The following is a 16,941-nucleotide window of genomic DNA, read 5'->3' as shown; positions in this document are numbered from 1 at the left end:
AGGGGCTCCAGGGGGAGGCATGCTGCTGGGCTGAGGGAGGACCAAGCACTGGGTGTGGGTTGCCCCAGACGGGGCTGGACCCTCAGGGCACTCTGGGTCTCCATCCACAGAGCTCACTGCCCGGCGTCTCTGAGGGCTGCGGCTCCCAGTGGGGCAGGGGCCTGAGCCCCACCGCCGATGCCCCCCAGGGCCCTCGCGACCTGGCCACGCAGTTGTCCACCTGCCCGTCGACCCGGGCCTACCTCTTCAGCCACACAAACTCTGAGTCCTTCACGCTCTCCTACCCCATCAGCAACACCCCAAGCCGGGTGCCCCTTCCTCCACCCTACCCTGCCGCCTGCCCCCTTCCAGGCTGCTCAGTGGTCAGCCAGGCCTCTGTCTTCAAGTCCCCACCTAGGCCCCAGGAGTTCCAGGCTGCCTGAAACCGCCTTGGAAGCTTTTCGATCCCAGGCTGGGCAGCCACACCTCCCTGCCAACCACCCCAGCAGGCTGTCACTGCGCTGTCACCCTGGCTGGCCCCGGGGGTGCGCCCTGGGGGACAGAGGTGCAGTCCCCAGGAACCAGGTCGCTGCGGGCAGGGCACAGGGCGCTCAGCAGGCGCCCTCAGCCTCGGCTCCCTCCACCGAGCCCCCCCAGGCAGAGCCCCAGGCCCTGGCGTGGCCAGGTGTAGCGGGGAGGCTAGCATGCCTGTGGGGTGCTCTCAGTGAGCCTGGGAGCCAGGGACCCTCAGGTGCCTGGGGTGCAGGGGGAGCCCCAGCCCCAGGTTCCCAGTGGACAGGCTGGAGGAGTCCAGGCGCAGGGACACAGGGTCCTGCTCTGGTGACCGCCCCTCCCGGGCCTTGCCGGTGGAGGTGAAGACTTTGCTCCCTGCGTGGGTCCGAGGCCTACGTGCGGGAGTGGGGACGGCCGTGGGGGTCAGGAGCCTCGCCTCCCCTTGCAGGAGCTGCTCTGTGGCCCCCAGAACCCCCGGGGCAGGTCCGAGCCTGTGAGAGGGCCTTGCGTCCTCTCTGATCTAACAGAGGCAGCAGAAGGAGCCTTTCCTGGGGCCTGTGGGACCCACCCCTCCCCTGCTTGCTGGCGGCTTCCCAGGGCCAGCAGATGATGGGGTGGGGCTGGTCTGCGCTTGGATGGGGGCTGTGCAGAGAGGCAGGGCTTTGCTCCCCAACCGTTTGTCCCCATCTGGGGCATTTGTCTGGAGCATTAAGAGGCCCGTGACCGCACGCAGGTTGAGGGGCACGGCCCTTTCCTGTCCAGCCCCGTTTGGACCCCCCAGGGGGACAGAGGCCGGCGAGGGGGAGGGGCCTCAGCCACGGCCTCTCTGACGCCTGGGAAGCTCGGGTGTGCTCAGGATGCGGAGGGCCGCCTGCCTCTGTGGACGGGAAGCTCGTCCCCGGGCCAGGGACGGGCGTGTCACAGGGAGGGGTGGCTGCAGTCCAGGCCCTTCCTGCCTGCCCGCCCAGACTCGCTCTCCTGAGGAAGTGGCAGCCCCAGGCCTGTGACTCAGTGTCACAGTGCCCGCGGCGGGTGGGCGTCACCCGTCTGCGTCACGGGCGTCATGGCCTCCGTGCCAGGGCCTGCCCGGGGTGGCTGCCCTCCCAGCTTCCCGAGGCTCCCCTTGGCTCTCCTGGCGGGGGCAGCAGTGTGGGGGACCCTGCAGGGCTCAGGGGCCACCGCTTCCGAAGGGAGCCGGGTCTGCCCTGTTCATGAGGGTCGCCCCCTGGGCCTCTGTCCCACGTCCCTCGGACACGCGCACGCGGGGCCGGAGCCAGCGCCGCATCCCCCGCCCCTCAGGCTGCCCTGCTGACCCCTCATCTCCCCAGGGACCACGGGCCCTGCCCCCCGGCTGATTCCGACTCTGCACAGTCAGGCCCTCCCGCCGGGCGCCCTGCTGCAGCCCAAGAGCCCCTCCCGAGAGCCCACCTATCAGCCCCTTGCCAGCGGCCAGGTCTGCTCTGGCCCTCAAGGCTCCACATCGGGAGAAGGTGCAGGCCGAGTCAGGACCCTCCTCCTGGGGCCGGCGGGTGCAGGGCTGCACGGGTGGAGCCAGGGCGGTGGGTGCAGCCTGACCCCTTGGCCATCTCCAGTTCTCCCTGGGTGCTGAATCAAAGCTCCTCATTCAGCAGATCTGTACTAAGCATCTACTGGGTGCCAGGACTCCCGCTCACGGCAGCACAGGGTAAAAGGGGGGGACGGTGACCGGGCAGTCACGGGGCCATACCGAGTGCAGGCGTGCAGACGGGCGGAGCCTGGGGAGGGGACGTGGGCAGCGGCTGCAGCAGTGCCGGCCCCAGGTCAGGGTGTGGGAGGTCACGCTGCCAGCCACTGGCGGCCCGGGGCTTCCACTCTGAGAGACCCAGGGGCCGGGTGGAGCAGACCAGCCGCAGGGCACATGGGGGAGACGTACGGAGAAGGGGACACGAGGAGGATGGACGCGCGAGGGGAGACCCGGGGCCGTCGGCCTGAGCAGCCAGGAGGATGCAGCTGTCGCAACCCGTGCTGGGGTCTGGGGAGGGGTGCTGGGCCAGCTGGGTCAGCCCTGGGAAGCCCGTGGAGGCCTGTGGAGTGGGCCGGGTGCAGGCAGAAGCCCCCAGACATCTAGCAGGACTCAGGTCCATTCTAGCCAGGGCAAGGCCGGAGCGCCAGAACACGCTCCGCTGGAAGGGGGGTTCCGGAGAGAGCCCTGGCAGAGGGCTGCCTTCGCCGGGACCCCCGGCACCAACGTGACCCCGAGAAGGCCAGGCGGCCCCCCACATGCACATCACGGTTTGCGCTGGGGAGGCTAGCCCATCCTCCTGGAAGGCAGGTGTGCGCGGTGGAGGTGTCCCCCGGCTGCCCAGACAGAAGGGCCAGGGCTCTGCTGGAGAGAGGGGACATCTGAAGGGACAAGTGCAAACTTGGCAGTGGTGGGGCGGCGGTGCAGGTTCAAGAGCCTGGGGCCTGGGCTGGGGAGATCCGCACGGCTGTCCCGGGAGGCCCTGACGCCCCAGGGGATGGGCAGCTGGATCCCCACTGTGGCTGCTGTCCCGTGCACAGCTGCACTTCCCCTACTGTCCCCAGCCCAGGGCTTCCGCCTCACCTGGGACTGAGCAGGTGTGACACGCCGAGACTGGCTGGGGGTCCAGGCTGGGGGCGGAGGGGGGGTGGCTGACCACTGAACAGCCAGGTGCAGAGGGGCTCCTGGGACTCACGGCCAAAGCAAGGTCACGTGGTCTGGCTGCCTTCACTGCCAAGGTGAATGGTGTGGCCCTTATCTGGGCTTGTGGCCTCTGGTTAATGCTCCAGCCCCGTTCCCATGTAAACCAACTTACTAGGCTACAGCGACCCCTGGCAAGCGGGACAGCTCCACGCACCTGCTAGGAAGCGAGCTGAGGGCTCCTGACCCCACTCTGGTAACTGGACGTGCCTCTGGGGACCCTGGACACTGTGGCATGAGGCCCCCAAGTCAGGCGACTTCTGCCCCGTCCAGTGAGCAGCATCTCTTTGCGCTGAGGCCCCGGGACCCCGGGCCAGGACTGGTGGCGAGGACTCCTAGGGAGGGGCGGGTGGCCCTGCCGGCAGCCACGTTCCTGCAGGAGGGGGACGGGAGAGGCCCGGCCAGGACCCTGACCCGGGCGTCCAACACCAGCACGGCCAGGCGGCAGTGGGAGGGAGGGAAAGCCTGCCCAGTGCCTGGCTGAGGGGCTGCGGTCACCCACTGGACAGAGCGAGGGCCGGCGAGGGAGGGCCCGGGAAGGGCACCAGACACCTCCTGGGACAGCAGGTCCCACAAGGTCAAGCCCTGCACCTGGGGTTCCCGTGTCCATCTGAGTGCTCAGCCGGGGGCCAAGGTGAGGACCCACCCAGCCCAAGGACATCTGGGGGCCAGGGGAGGGGGATTGCTGGGCCGGGGCCACCCACCCACCCGCCCATCTGCCGGTCAGCCCTGAAGACAGCTCCTCTCTCTCCCTGGGAAGAAGGTGCCCTTTGGGGGCGACTCCCACGCCCTCTTCACGTCTGCCTATGTGGATGCGGGGTCTTCGCCTGCTGGGTGAGCGAGCCCTGAGGCTGGCTCTGCCCTCTGCAGGGCCGTGGACGCCGACCTCGGAACCTGAGGCTCGCGCTGCTGGGACAGAGGACTCACACCGCCACCCAGCTGGTCCTCCCCGGGACGGGAAATGCCCACCAACGCCCACCAATGCCCAGAGTTTTGCTGGAAACCAAACAGCTAACAGTGGGGAAGGTGGCCCGGATTAGGACCAAATCCACGGCAGGCTACACTGGAAGGCTGCGTCCCGCAGCGGAGGCTCCGTGCCTGGGCCACACGGCCGTTCAAAGACCTCCATCCCTCGGCCGCGTCGGGCACTCACAGGCCTCCCCGTACAAGGGTGCTGGGGACCAAGGGCCAGGGTGCAGGCGCAGCACGGCTCTGAGGGGACCCTCCGCACATGGGGACATGTTGCGGGCAGTCCCCGACCTGCCCCAGGCTGCACGGCCCAGACGTGGCCCCGGCTCCCCGCCCCAGGGTCCCGCAGCATCAGCACGCTGTGTCTCTCGCCCTGAACGGAGGGGCCACGGTGGCCACCACCTAGGAAACAGCTCACGGCAGCTAGAATCAGCAGGAGGTGTGGATGAGACCTGCCCTCTGGGCCCCGAGGATACAGCTCAGTGCCGGGTCCAGACGCGCGCTGGCCCAAGGGTGTCTGCGGCGCCCTACGCTGGCGGGGGAACCTCGGGTCCGGGTCCGCGTCACAAAGGTGGACGCAAGGTTCACAGGACGAGCAGAGGATCCGTCCGGCGAGCCCAAGGTGGAGGCCGTCCCACCGAGGGCCTCGCAGGGCGAACGGGCACCGCACAGGAGGAGCGGAGGCCCTTCCCAGCTCCAGGAGGCCGCGGCTGATCACAGACCCTCACGGCCCCCCCTGCCGTCCTCCCTGCTCAGGACACCCACGGAGCCAAGCATCCAGGGTCTCCACCTGGGCTCCTACTCATCAGGGACAACCAGTGCACGGGGGGCACCAACGGCGACACACCCCGGAAATGCAAGAACTCGCCGGTCACGCTGCCCACGCTGCCGGGCCACAGGTGGGAAGGCCGAGCCCCGCACTGGGTAAGCCACGTGGGCCCAACGCCCCAAGCCCGGAACGTGGAGCTGGAGAAGCCCGGCGGGAGCTCGGAGAGAACGGCTGGACAGCGGGCAGCCAGCAAGCCGGGCTCCGGGTTTACGGGGAGCGAGTCGGAGGGACCCGGCCCGGCCGGCTCACCCACCACCACCGGGCACCCCACCCAGCCCCCGACCCCGGAACTCTCAGGGAGGGGAGAGCCGTGGCCCCGAGCGCTCCGTGCCAGCCCCTCGCGGTGTCCCCGCTGTCACACCCAGCCTCCCGGTGGAGCTCGTTACTGCCGCCCTTACACAGCTGTGTCTGCGGGTGTGCATGAGGCGCTCAAGAACGTCTGGTGAGCGAAGGTCTGCTTTCGAAAGCCAGTACATTAAAGTAAACCCGGTGAATTCCATTAAAATGTGCAACGTTTTCCCGGGTTAAAATACACCTGTAGTTTTCTAAAGAGGAAACAGATGTTCAAGTGAGAAAGGAAAGCGCTTTAAACCAGTCCAGTGAGGAGAGGCAGAGTTTATTTCTCCCGGAAGAGCACAGACTCAAAACACAGGTGAGACTACACACAGGTGTCTACGGGGAGAGCAGAGGGGAAGTCGGATCGAAGTGCAGGAGACATGCAAGGAAGGCCGCGGCTTCTCCCGGCTTCACGTCCGCGGGCTGTCTCCGTGGGGAGGGCGCCGGGAGCCCGGCCCGCAGAGCCAGTACCCCACGGGTACAGAGCCGCCCTGGGTCCCCACGGAGATGCGGCTGCAGGTCCGACAGGACCCAGTCCTGGGGCAGGACTCAGACCAGAGGGGGCCTCCCGCCACCCCCAACAGCAGCCACAGCTAGTGTCTGCCCACCACGGAGCCCGCCAGAGAGGACGGCGGCACCCAGGGGCTCCACGGGCACACGCCTGCGCCGACAAGGCTCCTCCCTACGCCTCGGGGCCGGGCACACAGGCCGCGGCCCGAGTGCGGGGCGAGAGCCGCTCTCCCGGGAGGCCGGGGGCCTCGCTTCACCTGCTAGTAACACTCACGCGGCTAAGGAGCAGCTCCACCAGCCCTGCTCACCTTGACACGCTCATGCCTCCGTTTGGAGGGCCGCCTGTGACCACCCAGGGTCAGGGAACCCCACGCGGATCCCAGCGCCCAGCACGCAGGCCTCCACCTGCTGTCTGACCGATGGGCGGAGGGTGAACGCCCTCCCTGCAGGGTCAGCACAGCCGTCCTGCTCTAAATCACACGGGCTTCACCCACTTGCTCAAGACAAACGCTGTTGTTTTCAGCCTTGAGATTAAAATACTAAAACTGCTAGCTATCCAGATTGTAATAAAAGTAACACATACATTTTGCAGAAATTCCCAGGGCCTTGCTTGGTGGCCTTACTGCCGGGGACCCAGGGAAAGACGGCGGGAGGGCACCGCCGGGCCCAGTGCGGGCACCGCTCACGAGCGCCACGCCACGGGGCGACACCCCCTCGAGGCCCCGCCGCCCAACCTGGCCACACCCTGACCTCAGCGGCCGCAGGGTCCTTTTAGAGAAGGCGGAGGCGGCCACGACCAACACAGTACCTGAGGGGGCTGGCACGCTGAAACCTCCTCAGAGGGATTGAGGGGCGGAGGGGTAACTGCACCGCTGACGCTTTCTAAGTGGGTGGACAGCACCGCAGGCGACCCCGGGCGGGCGGGCAGGGAGGAGGGGGGTCAGAGAGGAGCAGGGGCGTCGCGCCCGTTGGTACCTGGTCTCGGAGGTGCGGCCGAGCCCGGCGGGGTGGGGGGCGGCGGCAGGAACGTGCTGTTAGGGCTGCTGAGGTGCCCCTCCCCCATGAGCGTCAGGTCGGCCACGTGCTCGCCCTCCACGGTCTGGACGCCCCCGGCCTCCGCCGCCTGCGCCGGGGGGCTGGGGGTCCCGGGGGTCCCGGGGGAGCAGAGAGGCGGGCTGTCGGCAGAGCCAGGGCTGGTGGCCGGGCTCTCGCGGGGCCGGGGAGCGCCCTCCTCGCTGTGGCCTGTCGCAGGTCTCGTGCAGAAGGCCTTGGGGGCGGCCGAGGGGGAGAGGGCGAGCCCCGGGGGTCCAGGTGGCAGACGCAGGAACTCGGGCAGCACCAGGTCCTCCTTCCTCAGCAGCCCGCGCTGGTCGTCTGCTCTGTTGCTCTGAGCTTTGGAAATGAGCTCAAAAAACTCTGTTGGAAGAAAACCCACGTTGACCAAGTGTTATCGCGTTTACCCTCCGGCAGGCACAGCAAAAGCGCATCTGGAAAGCCCTGTCCCGCTGCCCCAGGCCCTCCCCCTTCCTCCTGTTCCCGCCCACACAGCCACAGGGAGGCCGCGGGCCACGCGAACAGCTGCGCTCCTCCCTGGACCGGCTCCGGGCCGCCACGGCCCCGCGGCCCATGTCTGCGCTCCGCCCGCGTTTGAAGCCTACCACCTTCTGAGCAGGAGGGAGGCCGCTGACCAGGCGCCACGGCCTGACACAGCCAGGAGCCCCTGGTGCCCGCAGCTGGTGAACCAGCCTAGACCCGTGTGTGAGGGGCCTCTCGGGGGCACCACGCCGGGGCAGAGGGCGGTCCTGATGGGGCCTGTGATCAGCGCCCGGCCCTCGACCCCTCTCCCCGCCGCGCACCCCGCCCCGGGAGCTCCACGGCCCCCCAGGCCGCCCCCTCCCGGCACCTCCGCCCTGCCGGGGACGTCCAGCTTCTTCGCTGGCTCCCCAGAGCTCTTCTTTTTCTTACCTGGGTGGATTCTCAGTTGTAACTCAAGTTCACCATCCAAAATAGATGGTGTCTACACTGAGCCTTCTCGAGGCTTAAGTTACACTCTGAGCTTCTGACCAGCAAAGGAGCTTAAAAACTCAAATCTTAACGGATCTCAGAAACGCGAGAACTTCAGGGCAGGCGTGTGTTTTACCCTGGCCCGTGGCCGGACGCCACAGGAAGCAGTGACTAGCCCAGCTGACCTGCCCAGGAAGTGCTCCCTGGGTTACAGCTCAGGGCACAGAACAGCTCCTAGAGCTTCCCTCTGTCACGAGCTTTCGGAAGAAAAGGAAGTCCCCCACGCCTCCGCTCTGTCTCTCATGCCATCCTTCTTCTGTCCTGCAGGCCCGGGGGCGGCTCGGGCGTCTGGCCCCCATGGCCGAACGCACAGCCTTCCCTCAGGGCCCCGACAGCAGAGGCCAGCGAGGCCCGGGCCCTCCCACCGACCTCCTCCTGGCGAGGACCCTCAGGGACGTGGACCCTGGTCCCGAGCCCCTCTCTGAGCCGGGACCCGGCTGTGAGGGGGGACAGAGACCTCCTGCTGCAGCCCACGTGGGGGCTCCCTGACTCCTAGGGCCCGGCTCTCGGTCTGAAAACTGGGGCTTTAGTAGAGTTACACCAACAGCTGCAGGCAGACACAGGGGCGAGTGCTCAATGTGACGGGTCACGGCCACCCCAATGTCAGTAACTCAGAGAAGCTTCTAGTGACTGGACTGGAAAACTGACACTGCATTCACGAAAAACGTGGAAGTTTTAAAAAGTACACATACCCTCTGCTTCGTCCAAATTAATTTTCTGATATTTTTTTTTCCCAATCTTTGCAATAGATTCTTCTCTCTTTGAAAGCCGGGGATCCCTAGCATTCTTTCCATTTTCTCCTTTAATTTTAATAGAATTAGACTTGCCTAGTGTTCTTTCCTCTCCCTGCGTCAGAAGGAAAGTCAAAGTTCCACTCACATTTCAGACACATGACAACACAGTTCATCAGTTATATAAAAGGGTCTTTGAAACATAGATGGCATTGATTTGGACTTCACATGCGTGGCAGAAACATCAATCGCAATGATAAGGATTGCAAAAAGAACAGCACGTAAGGCACACCCACCCAGCCAGCGATTCCCAGGCTAGTGGGAGCAGGCACCGCAAAGGGACCCTGAGAAGACCCCCCCAACCCAGGGTGCAGGCCCAACCAGGGCAGAGAGCCGCTGGGGCCGCGCCCCTGAGCTTTGCAGGCAAGGAGCGAGGCGGGGTGAGGAGGGGAATTACCATCGCCGAGTGGTTTCTGGAGCTGGCGTTTACGGCTGCGCTCTGTTTGGCGGGCCCGCTTTTCTGCTTATCTGTGGGTGCTGAACATAGCGAGACAAGCTTTATAAAACTGCAGTGAATGCAGACCCGTCTCCACATCTAACACAATCACCAGCTCAAAGCTGTACAGAAGCCAAAGGTATCGGGGGCCCCTCGTCTACATGCGCGCTCAGGCCTGAGCACCCATGCGGGGTTCAAGGGGCAGAGGACCAGCCTCCTCCGCCCGCCGCGTCTGGGCGAGCTGTGCATGACGGCGACGGGGAGAAGGCTCGTGGCTGACTGTGCCCACTGGGACTCTGTGGTCCCGGGGTGAGTGAAAGTGCCTTGCGGGTACTATTTGGCACGAATGTCTTTAGAAAGTACGAGAGTCTCACATTTATTATGTATCTTCAAATACGGCCATTGCCCCAAGTCAGGGCTGCAGGCTGGCCCCCGCTGGCCCTCGTGGTCCACAGACCACTTCCCTGGCCCAGGATGGGCTGGCGGAGTCCCAGCCCTCCTGCCTGTGAGCAGCGTCCCAAACACACTGCACGCACCTGCCCGCAGCTATGCCTTCAGACTCACCTGCGCACAAGCGGGCCGGGAGGTCCGACCTTATCAGACCCTGGAGGGAGGTGCTGAGCACCCGTGCCCCGCTCAGGCCGCTCGGCCCCTGAGGCCGGTTACCGTGCGGGAGAAGCGCACACAGCGTCCTCTAGAACCCAGGTGGCCCACAGGGGGACAGGAAGCAGGCACGGGAGCCCGAGGGCAGAGGGGCGACCGCAGCCCCGGTCACCCTTGGGGATGGAGACGAGTGATGGGTAGCCCCTTTCAGAGCTGAGCCAGCCCGGGGAAGGGGACGGCGGCTCCTGACATGGCCACCTCCCTGCCCTGTTCAGTAGGCTCCAGAAGGCTCTCTCCAGGAGGCACGCCCCCGCTGCCCCCACCTGGGAGTGCAGGTCCCCGTCCCCAGGGCAGGGCTGCGGGGCTGAGGCAGCGTAGGGGAAAGGGCCCTGCAAACCACCGATTCCTTGTGCACTAGGCACAGGGGGCCCCAGCCCCCGACCTCAGCCGCTGCTGGGCCGACATGGGGCAGCGACGGCCCAGGGTCCCGGGTCCCTGTGCAGAGGGATGGGGAGGCCTCCCAGGAAGAGAGCACTTTCCAGGGAATGCTGGACCCTCGGAGCGACGCAGGGAGTTCGCAGGGCCTGCGCCCCTTCTTAAGGCAGAGAAGACGTGCAGGGGTCCCAGCCAGAGGCCCTCGTGCTCCCGGTCCCAGGGCCTCCTGCCCGCAGACAGACGCCCAGCCACGGCTGCACTCGGCCATGGCAGGGGGTCGCCGGGCCCCATGAGACCCTAAACCCAAGTGAGGCCATCTGCAGTGTCACTCTGAGACCACGGGGCAGCAGGGCCGGGAGCTTTCGGGGGGCCGAGCCCAGGGACCCAGGAGGCCGGAAGGACCAGGGAAGCGTCACCCTGCTCACCTTTCCCTCGGGAGGGGTCCTTCTCCTCCAAGATGACCCGCTGTCCGTCCAGACTCGAGATGGGGGCTCCGAGGTCCAGGGGCTCCTTCTCTCCACTCTAGAGGCAGAGACGGTGCAATGAGCGGCTCACCTGGCTGGAGCTTTCCGGAACAACTGCGTGTGGCGCATCGGCCAGCAGGACCATCCCAGGCTTGATGGAGCCATGCGCCAGGTGACCCCAGGTCCTGTCGCCTCGGCAGGGCCAGCCGCAGACACCTGACGTGCAACAACCGGGATCCCAAGCGCCAGCCGGCCTGCCCGGAATGCAGGCGCCGGGAGGAGCCCGCGGGACAGGGCCGTCACCCAAGTGATGGCTGCTGGCAGCACTGGGCCGAGGCGAGGCCCCGGGGCTGGAGGAGCGCTTGGTGGGAGCCGGTACCACCTGCGTCCACAAGTTGGGTGCTTTTAGGCGTTAAGCAAGCTGGCCTAAGTCTCAGCATTACCTCCAGCCTGGAGGAGGGGACCTCAAGCCCACCTCACTGGTCCTCAGTGCACTAGGAGGCGTGGGAGTAGGGGGGAGATGCCTCCCTGTGGGCAGGAAGCAGGCGCATCTGAGGCCTGGGATCCTGCCCTTCTCTCCTGGGGAGACTATCTTGCTGTTCAAGACCCACATCCTCTGTCGAAGAAAGAATCTGAACTTGTAGCCTGGCTCTTAAATTGCTAAGCGACCACACGCCCAGACAGAGCTCCGGCCGAGTGGGGAACGGACCAAGGCTAGCAGGGTCCTGCCTGGCTCACGACTTCGCAGCCCACAGTTCACTAAGGAGGGTCAGCAGGAGGGTCCAAGGAAAGCCACATGCTCACAGCCCATCCACAGGACGCCCCGTGCCGCCCTCCATGACTCTCGCGGTCCCAAGCCCTGAGGCAGCTGGACCACTCTTCCCGGTCAGGCCTCAGCAGCCCAGTGGGGAAGAAGCCCCGACCACTGGCCAGCCCTTTGGGACTGAAGCCCCCCAGCGACCCCACGAGCACGCTTCCATGACTCACCCCACTTTACAGATGGGGAAACAGGCACGGGGACTAAGGATCGCTTAGGATCTCAACGGAGTACGAGCAGGGAGGCCACATGGAACCCAGGCCACGTCCCTCTCCATTCGGCATATTCTAGACTTTAGGACGGCACCCCCATCCCCCAGCGAGCTGGGCGGAGGGCTTCAGGTTACCCTCGGGAAGTCTGAAAACAATTTAACTGGTCCTCTTGTTCACGTCAAAGTCTTGAACAATTCTGGAGCCCATTTCAGAGAAAATAAAAATCCTAAAAATACTTGAAATCGTAGCCCTGATAAAGTATAACTTCTAAAGAAAGGAGAACACAGGCCAATGGGTCATAAGTCACCGCATTTCAAAGCAAACGTGTGGAGGTGCGGGACCACCCTCCGGCTGTAGGAACGGGGACTCTGCTCTCATCCCTGCTTCACCCATGCACAGAGGAACCCGACGGCCCGGCTCCGAAACACCAGAGAGAGCTGTCAGACCCACGGCCTATGGGACGCTGCACAGTGTAGCAGCGGATGCCCGACAGGCTGTTGCAGATCGGGTCACGCACGCCACCGCGTGCCGTCATCCGATCAGGTTTGCAAACGGCGGGAGGCTGCAAGGTTTTCGTTTGTTTCTCTTCTTGGTTTCCCTGGGCCCAAACCCCCAAATCTCAAATACCAACCCAAATCCCAGAGGGCACGACCAAGGTACGAGGAAGCAGTAAGCATTTCCCCCACAGGGTGGGAAACAGGAGGGCGGCGGCAACGTCCTCCCCAGGGCCTGCTGGGTGGAGAAGCCGCACACAGGCGCTGGGTCGGCCCCACGGCGTCCTCCCGTTATGCCAGCCACAGCTCGCTTCGCGGACAACGGGGGCAGGCTGGGCCCCAGCAGGCAGCGCTGAGCTTGCGGGCGGCTCGGGGGCCCGGGGGCCCCATGTCGCTCACTCACCAGCCGGGCCACCAGCTCGCTCAGGCGCAGGCCGTACTTGGCCGCCACGGGCCGCAGCACCTCCGCGACTGGCTTGCTGGGCTTGGCCTTGAGTCCCACAGACCGGTTAATCGGCACCAGATCCAGCCTGGTTGGAGGGGGAGAAACAGGAGCACGTTTGCCACAAACACGTGGCAACTGTCATGTGGACGTTCCGTCTCAAAAGCAGAGCAGCATGGCACCCACGGGCATCACCAAGGCAGCCCCAGGTTCTGCACGAGAAGAGAGCCCACAGGGGGCTTCTTTAGGGTCTCGTGGGGCTGAGCCAGGACTGTCACACCCGACAAGGAGCGGCCCCTCCCCACGGGGCGACCCTGCCCCGGATGCAGCCCTGCCGTGGTCGCCAGCAGGCAGGGAGCGTGACCCTCTGGCCCCCGGGGTGCCTGGGGCCACGTGCGGCTGCCCCTCTGAGCTCACAGTAGAGCGGAGGCCAGCGGGGCAAGTGGTCAGAAACAGCCTGTGGCTCTGGAAGCCTCATGAAAATGGCAACTGCATTTCTCTTACCGAAATAAAGTGCGTTTTTCTAGGCGCAGGTCCCTAGACTCCAAGATGCTACTGTCCTGGTGCAGCACCAGAGGCTACGAACACATGAAAGGAAGAGAGACGGGCGTCAGTGGGAGCTGGGGCGCACAGCTGCACGGAGCAAAGTGCAGCTTCAAACGCGGCCCACCATAGCCGGAGAGAAGGCCTCAGCTCTCTGACCAGCTGCTGGGAGCCCGCAAAGGGTTCTGCGCAGCGAGATGGCGCTCTCGGGACCCACCTCCGCCACATGCATGGAGCACAGAGCAGAGTCGGCCGTGAGGCCCAACACAGGCCAAGGCGGCAGGGAACCCGCACGCTCAGGTAAATACACACAGGTTAGCCGGCTCCCCCATCGGCAGGGTCTCCCACAGGGCAGGCGCCCCCAGAGGAAACGCCCACGGTCTCCGCAGCCCTGTACCTTGTCCCCGCCCACCAGGAAGAGGTCCACGGCAGCCCCGTTGATGCCGTGTCGCTCGCAGAGCCCGGCCAGCACTTCCTTGATGGACAGCCCCGCCCTGACGAGCACCACGCAGGCCGTCCCGTCGGGGAGCTGGATGCTGCAGTGCTTGGCGGCCTTGTCCTTCTCGGGCGCCAGGGTCCTGCAGGCCTCTGGCTGGGGGGCAGGGAGACATAGGGGCGGGCGCAGGGTCAGGGAAAGTGCGGGGAGGCCCCGGGGAAGGGCCATGGTAGCTTGCACACGCGTGGGGGGCCCAGCAGTGCGGCTCCCTGTGCACACCCGGCTCCACAATGCACACATTCCGATAAAGGCACAGTGCGCTGTGCGCACACGGCCGCTACGCTGTGGGGCTGCTAGTGGACAGACAGCGCCACCCCCTCTCAGCTACAGGCACCGTCCTTGCAGTCCCAGCCTCCAAGCTCTGAGTCTCAACTTTTACAAGGGCCATGCTAACCAGCTTTCCTACTACAATAGGGTGGGCCTTCCCACTTTTGTTTTCGGGGGTCCGGTCTTGGCCTCCCTGACCCGGAAGCACGTGGAGTCACCCTGCAGAGCCCACTGAGGCCATCTGGGGACCAGGAGCTGCCTCGCCCATCTCTCAGCCTAGGAGCCGGGGACGGACAAGGCAGGCAGCCTCTGCTGCTTCTGGTCACCTTTCTGGCTCTTTCTGCCCGACCTCACAGGCCCAAGGCCTTTCCGAGAGGAATGGACAGACAGACAGCAGGTGGGCCGGAGGGAAGAGGCTGGGAGAGGGGCCGGGACGGCCAGGCCAAGGCTCAGAGGCAGCGGCACACACCTGAGGGTGTGAGGCCCCTCAGACCCTGGCCCCCAGGTCACGAGGAGCTGGCGGCATGGGGAGGCCGGGTGTGAGGGGCACGGGGGAGTCTCAGCTCCTTCCTCCGCAGGGCTGCCAGGGGGTGCGCCCTGCAGGCAGCCTGCAGCCTGGGGTGCCCTCTGCCCAGAGAACGCCCACCACCTCTGCCCGGCGCAGGGGATGTGGCCCAGCCCACCTGTCCCACTGCCAGGCCCTGCGGCGGGGGGCACGCCTGCAGGATGGGGAAGCAAGCCTTCCAGCGCGGCAGCACCTGCGACGTGATGCCTGTGCTGCGGGTGGACTGGGCAGGAGCGGGAGGCGGCCCCTCCCCACTGCGCGGAGCAGGGCTCCCACGTGCTCGGGGCAGGAGCCGGACCGGGGCCAGCCCGCGGCCGCGCGCCCCGTGCCAGACCTCTGGGTCCCTGAGTTACAGCACCGCTTCCTGGCTACAGACGGCTCCCCGCATGCCTCCTTCTAATGCCCGACTTGCCCTGGTTGTCACTTCCTTACCACTCTGTCCTCCAAGGGTCTGAAGATCTCTTTCTCCCAAATATTACTTCAGAAAACTAGTCTGCAGGTGGTAGACTGACTGCAAAATGGCCCCAAATGTGCCCTTCCCACAGAGGCACGGGCAACAGTAAACGTCCTTTGTCTTAAGCCGCTGGGTTTTGGGATGCTCTGTCAGGCAGCAATGGCTGACCGGTGCGTGGGCCACCCTCACGGCTCTAACTGGTATTGTTAGAACTGAAGAAGAAATGACATCTACACTCACTACTGCCTGACCAGCTCAAGTGACTAGGAGGCCGGCAACAATAGGGTTTTCCAAAATTGCCACCAGACGCCAGCTAACCAGCTAGCAGGTCAGCCCAATGCCTCCTCCATCTAACTGGAAACTGGGCCAGACAAGCAACTCAGCAGGGCGTGAGGAGAGAGCTCAGGGCCAGGCAGGACCCGGGCCCCCAGCGCACAGGCAGACACAGGGGTGTCTGAGCTCACGGGACGTGCAGGTGCTGAGACGAAGAGGAGTACCTGCCTGCTCCCGTGGGCGTCCAGAGAAACGTGCCTGAACGGGAACTAAAGGTCTCAGAAATGAACCCAGAGATATTCTTAGAGCTCAAGGGGCGCCCTCCCCATCCATGCAACAGCTCCCTTACGAGGGACACGGCTTTGCGGGGACTCACCAGGTCCAGGCTCCCGGCCGAGGTCATGGAGCCCTGCGACTCCCGGCGGCCCAGGCCTCCGTTGGCGTGCGCGGGGTCTGCAGGGACACAGGGACTCAGAACCCCCAACGGCACCAGCTTCACGCTTGCTCGCTTAATGCAGAAGCGCAGAAACCCCCCGAGTGTGGTCACGTCCCCCACAGCTCCACACCTCCTTTAGGCTGAACAGACACGCTCGAAGGACAGGAGCCAGGCTCGGAGGCCCTTCGGCGGCACAGCCTCGCCCCTGGCACACAGCCGGAGCCGGGAGCCACCGCCCAGGCCCGCGCTCTGCTCTGCTGGCGGCCGCGCAGCCCCCCGGCTCCTGCTGCCTCATCGCAGGTCAAAACGGAAGCAAGTGCAGGGCCTCCCTGCCCTTCATTTAATCTGGAATTGTCATCTCAACACGTGGCTTCACATGCCAGCCGGTTACGGCATCTTTTACCGACGGCTCACGTCCCATCTTCCTGTAAAGTCCTGAATGAGCTGACAATCGCGCCATCCGATGTCACTGACTAAGCTAACTGTAATCTAAAACTCGCGAGAACTCTGACATAGAAAGGACCTTTAAAAACACGGGGCCTAGGGCCCCGACCATGCCGCTGTGCCGGGGCCTGGGGGTGGAGCAGGGGCCTGATTACACGGAGGCCCCCAGGCCCCACTGACCCACCTGCCAAAAGCAACGGACTGCCAGGCGAGAGAGTCAGGACGCCTGGGGAGCGTCCTGGAGTCAGGACTTAGGGCCTTTCCGGGTGGCTCTCTAAAGACGTGCCGGGTATGGGGACCCCGGTCTCCTGGGGTCCCGCTCGGAGACACAGACCTAGAGAGGCAGGCACTCCCCCATCTCTGGTCCTCGGGGGTCCCTGGCCACACTGACGACACCGCTCCCACCCCCAGCTCCGGCTGCCCTTCCTTGTGGAAGAAGAGCTGTACCGGCCGCCCCAGGCAGGGCCCTGGAGCCTCAGGGCACTGGCAGAGGCCCACAGCCTCCCTACACTGCCCTCTGCAAAGTGGGCGTAAGACCTGCCTGCGGCCGGCTCTGAGCAGGAGATGAACCCTCTGAAGTGCCTGGCACAGCACAGGCACCAGCCCCGCAGGTGCTCCAAGCTCCCTCGGTAGGCTGCCCCACCTAAACTCGGGGCCCGGGTCTGGAGCCTGCAGGTTAGTTCCCAGAAAATAATCCCTTTCCTGACAGCCTGTGGAGAAAAAAAGGCCGCCAGACCCTCCCGCGTGTGCTTCCACGCCCAGTGTGCGCCCCGCCCTTCTCTGCCCTGTCCCCACCACCACCACGCCCAGGCTGCTACCCGCCCACCCACCTCCCTCCCGGCGCGTCCCAGCCCTCGTCCCTGTCCCT

The 16,941-nt window shown here is 65.3% G+C and overlaps 1 protein-coding gene across 4 annotated transcripts in view; it reads right to left on the bottom strand.

Annotated features, from left to right (window-relative positions):
• The window catches only part of RGS12 (regulator of G protein signaling 12), a 118,270-nt gene that overhangs the window by 1,339 nt on the left and 99,990 nt on the right, over positions 1-16,941 (bottom strand). Inside the window, exons 11-18 of one of the 4 annotated variants that reach the window (XM_033856582.2) lie at positions 15,570-15,646; positions 13,536-13,730; positions 13,100-13,173; positions 12,557-12,683; positions 10,592-10,688; positions 9,090-9,169; positions 8,594-8,747; positions 6,813-7,253 (exon numbers count right to left, since the gene is read on the bottom strand). In XM_033856582.2, the coding sequence (XP_033712473.1) occupies positions 6,813-7,253; positions 8,594-8,747; positions 9,090-9,169; positions 10,592-10,688; positions 12,557-12,683; positions 13,100-13,173; positions 13,536-13,730; positions 15,570-15,646 (1,245 nt within the window). The other 3 variants (XM_019951309.3, XM_033856583.2, XM_073804785.1) reach the window with 3 other exon arrangements.

The sequence above is a fragment of the Tursiops truncatus genome, chromosome 5 (assembly GCF_011762595.2).
Source record: "Tursiops truncatus isolate mTurTru1 chromosome 5, mTurTru1.mat.Y, whole genome shotgun sequence".
Classification (NCBI taxonomy): Eukaryota; Metazoa; Chordata; class Mammalia; order Artiodactyla; family Delphinidae; genus Tursiops; species Tursiops truncatus.
Note: the sequence above shows the minus strand (reverse complement) of the source record. Positions and strands in the feature narration are given on the sequence as shown.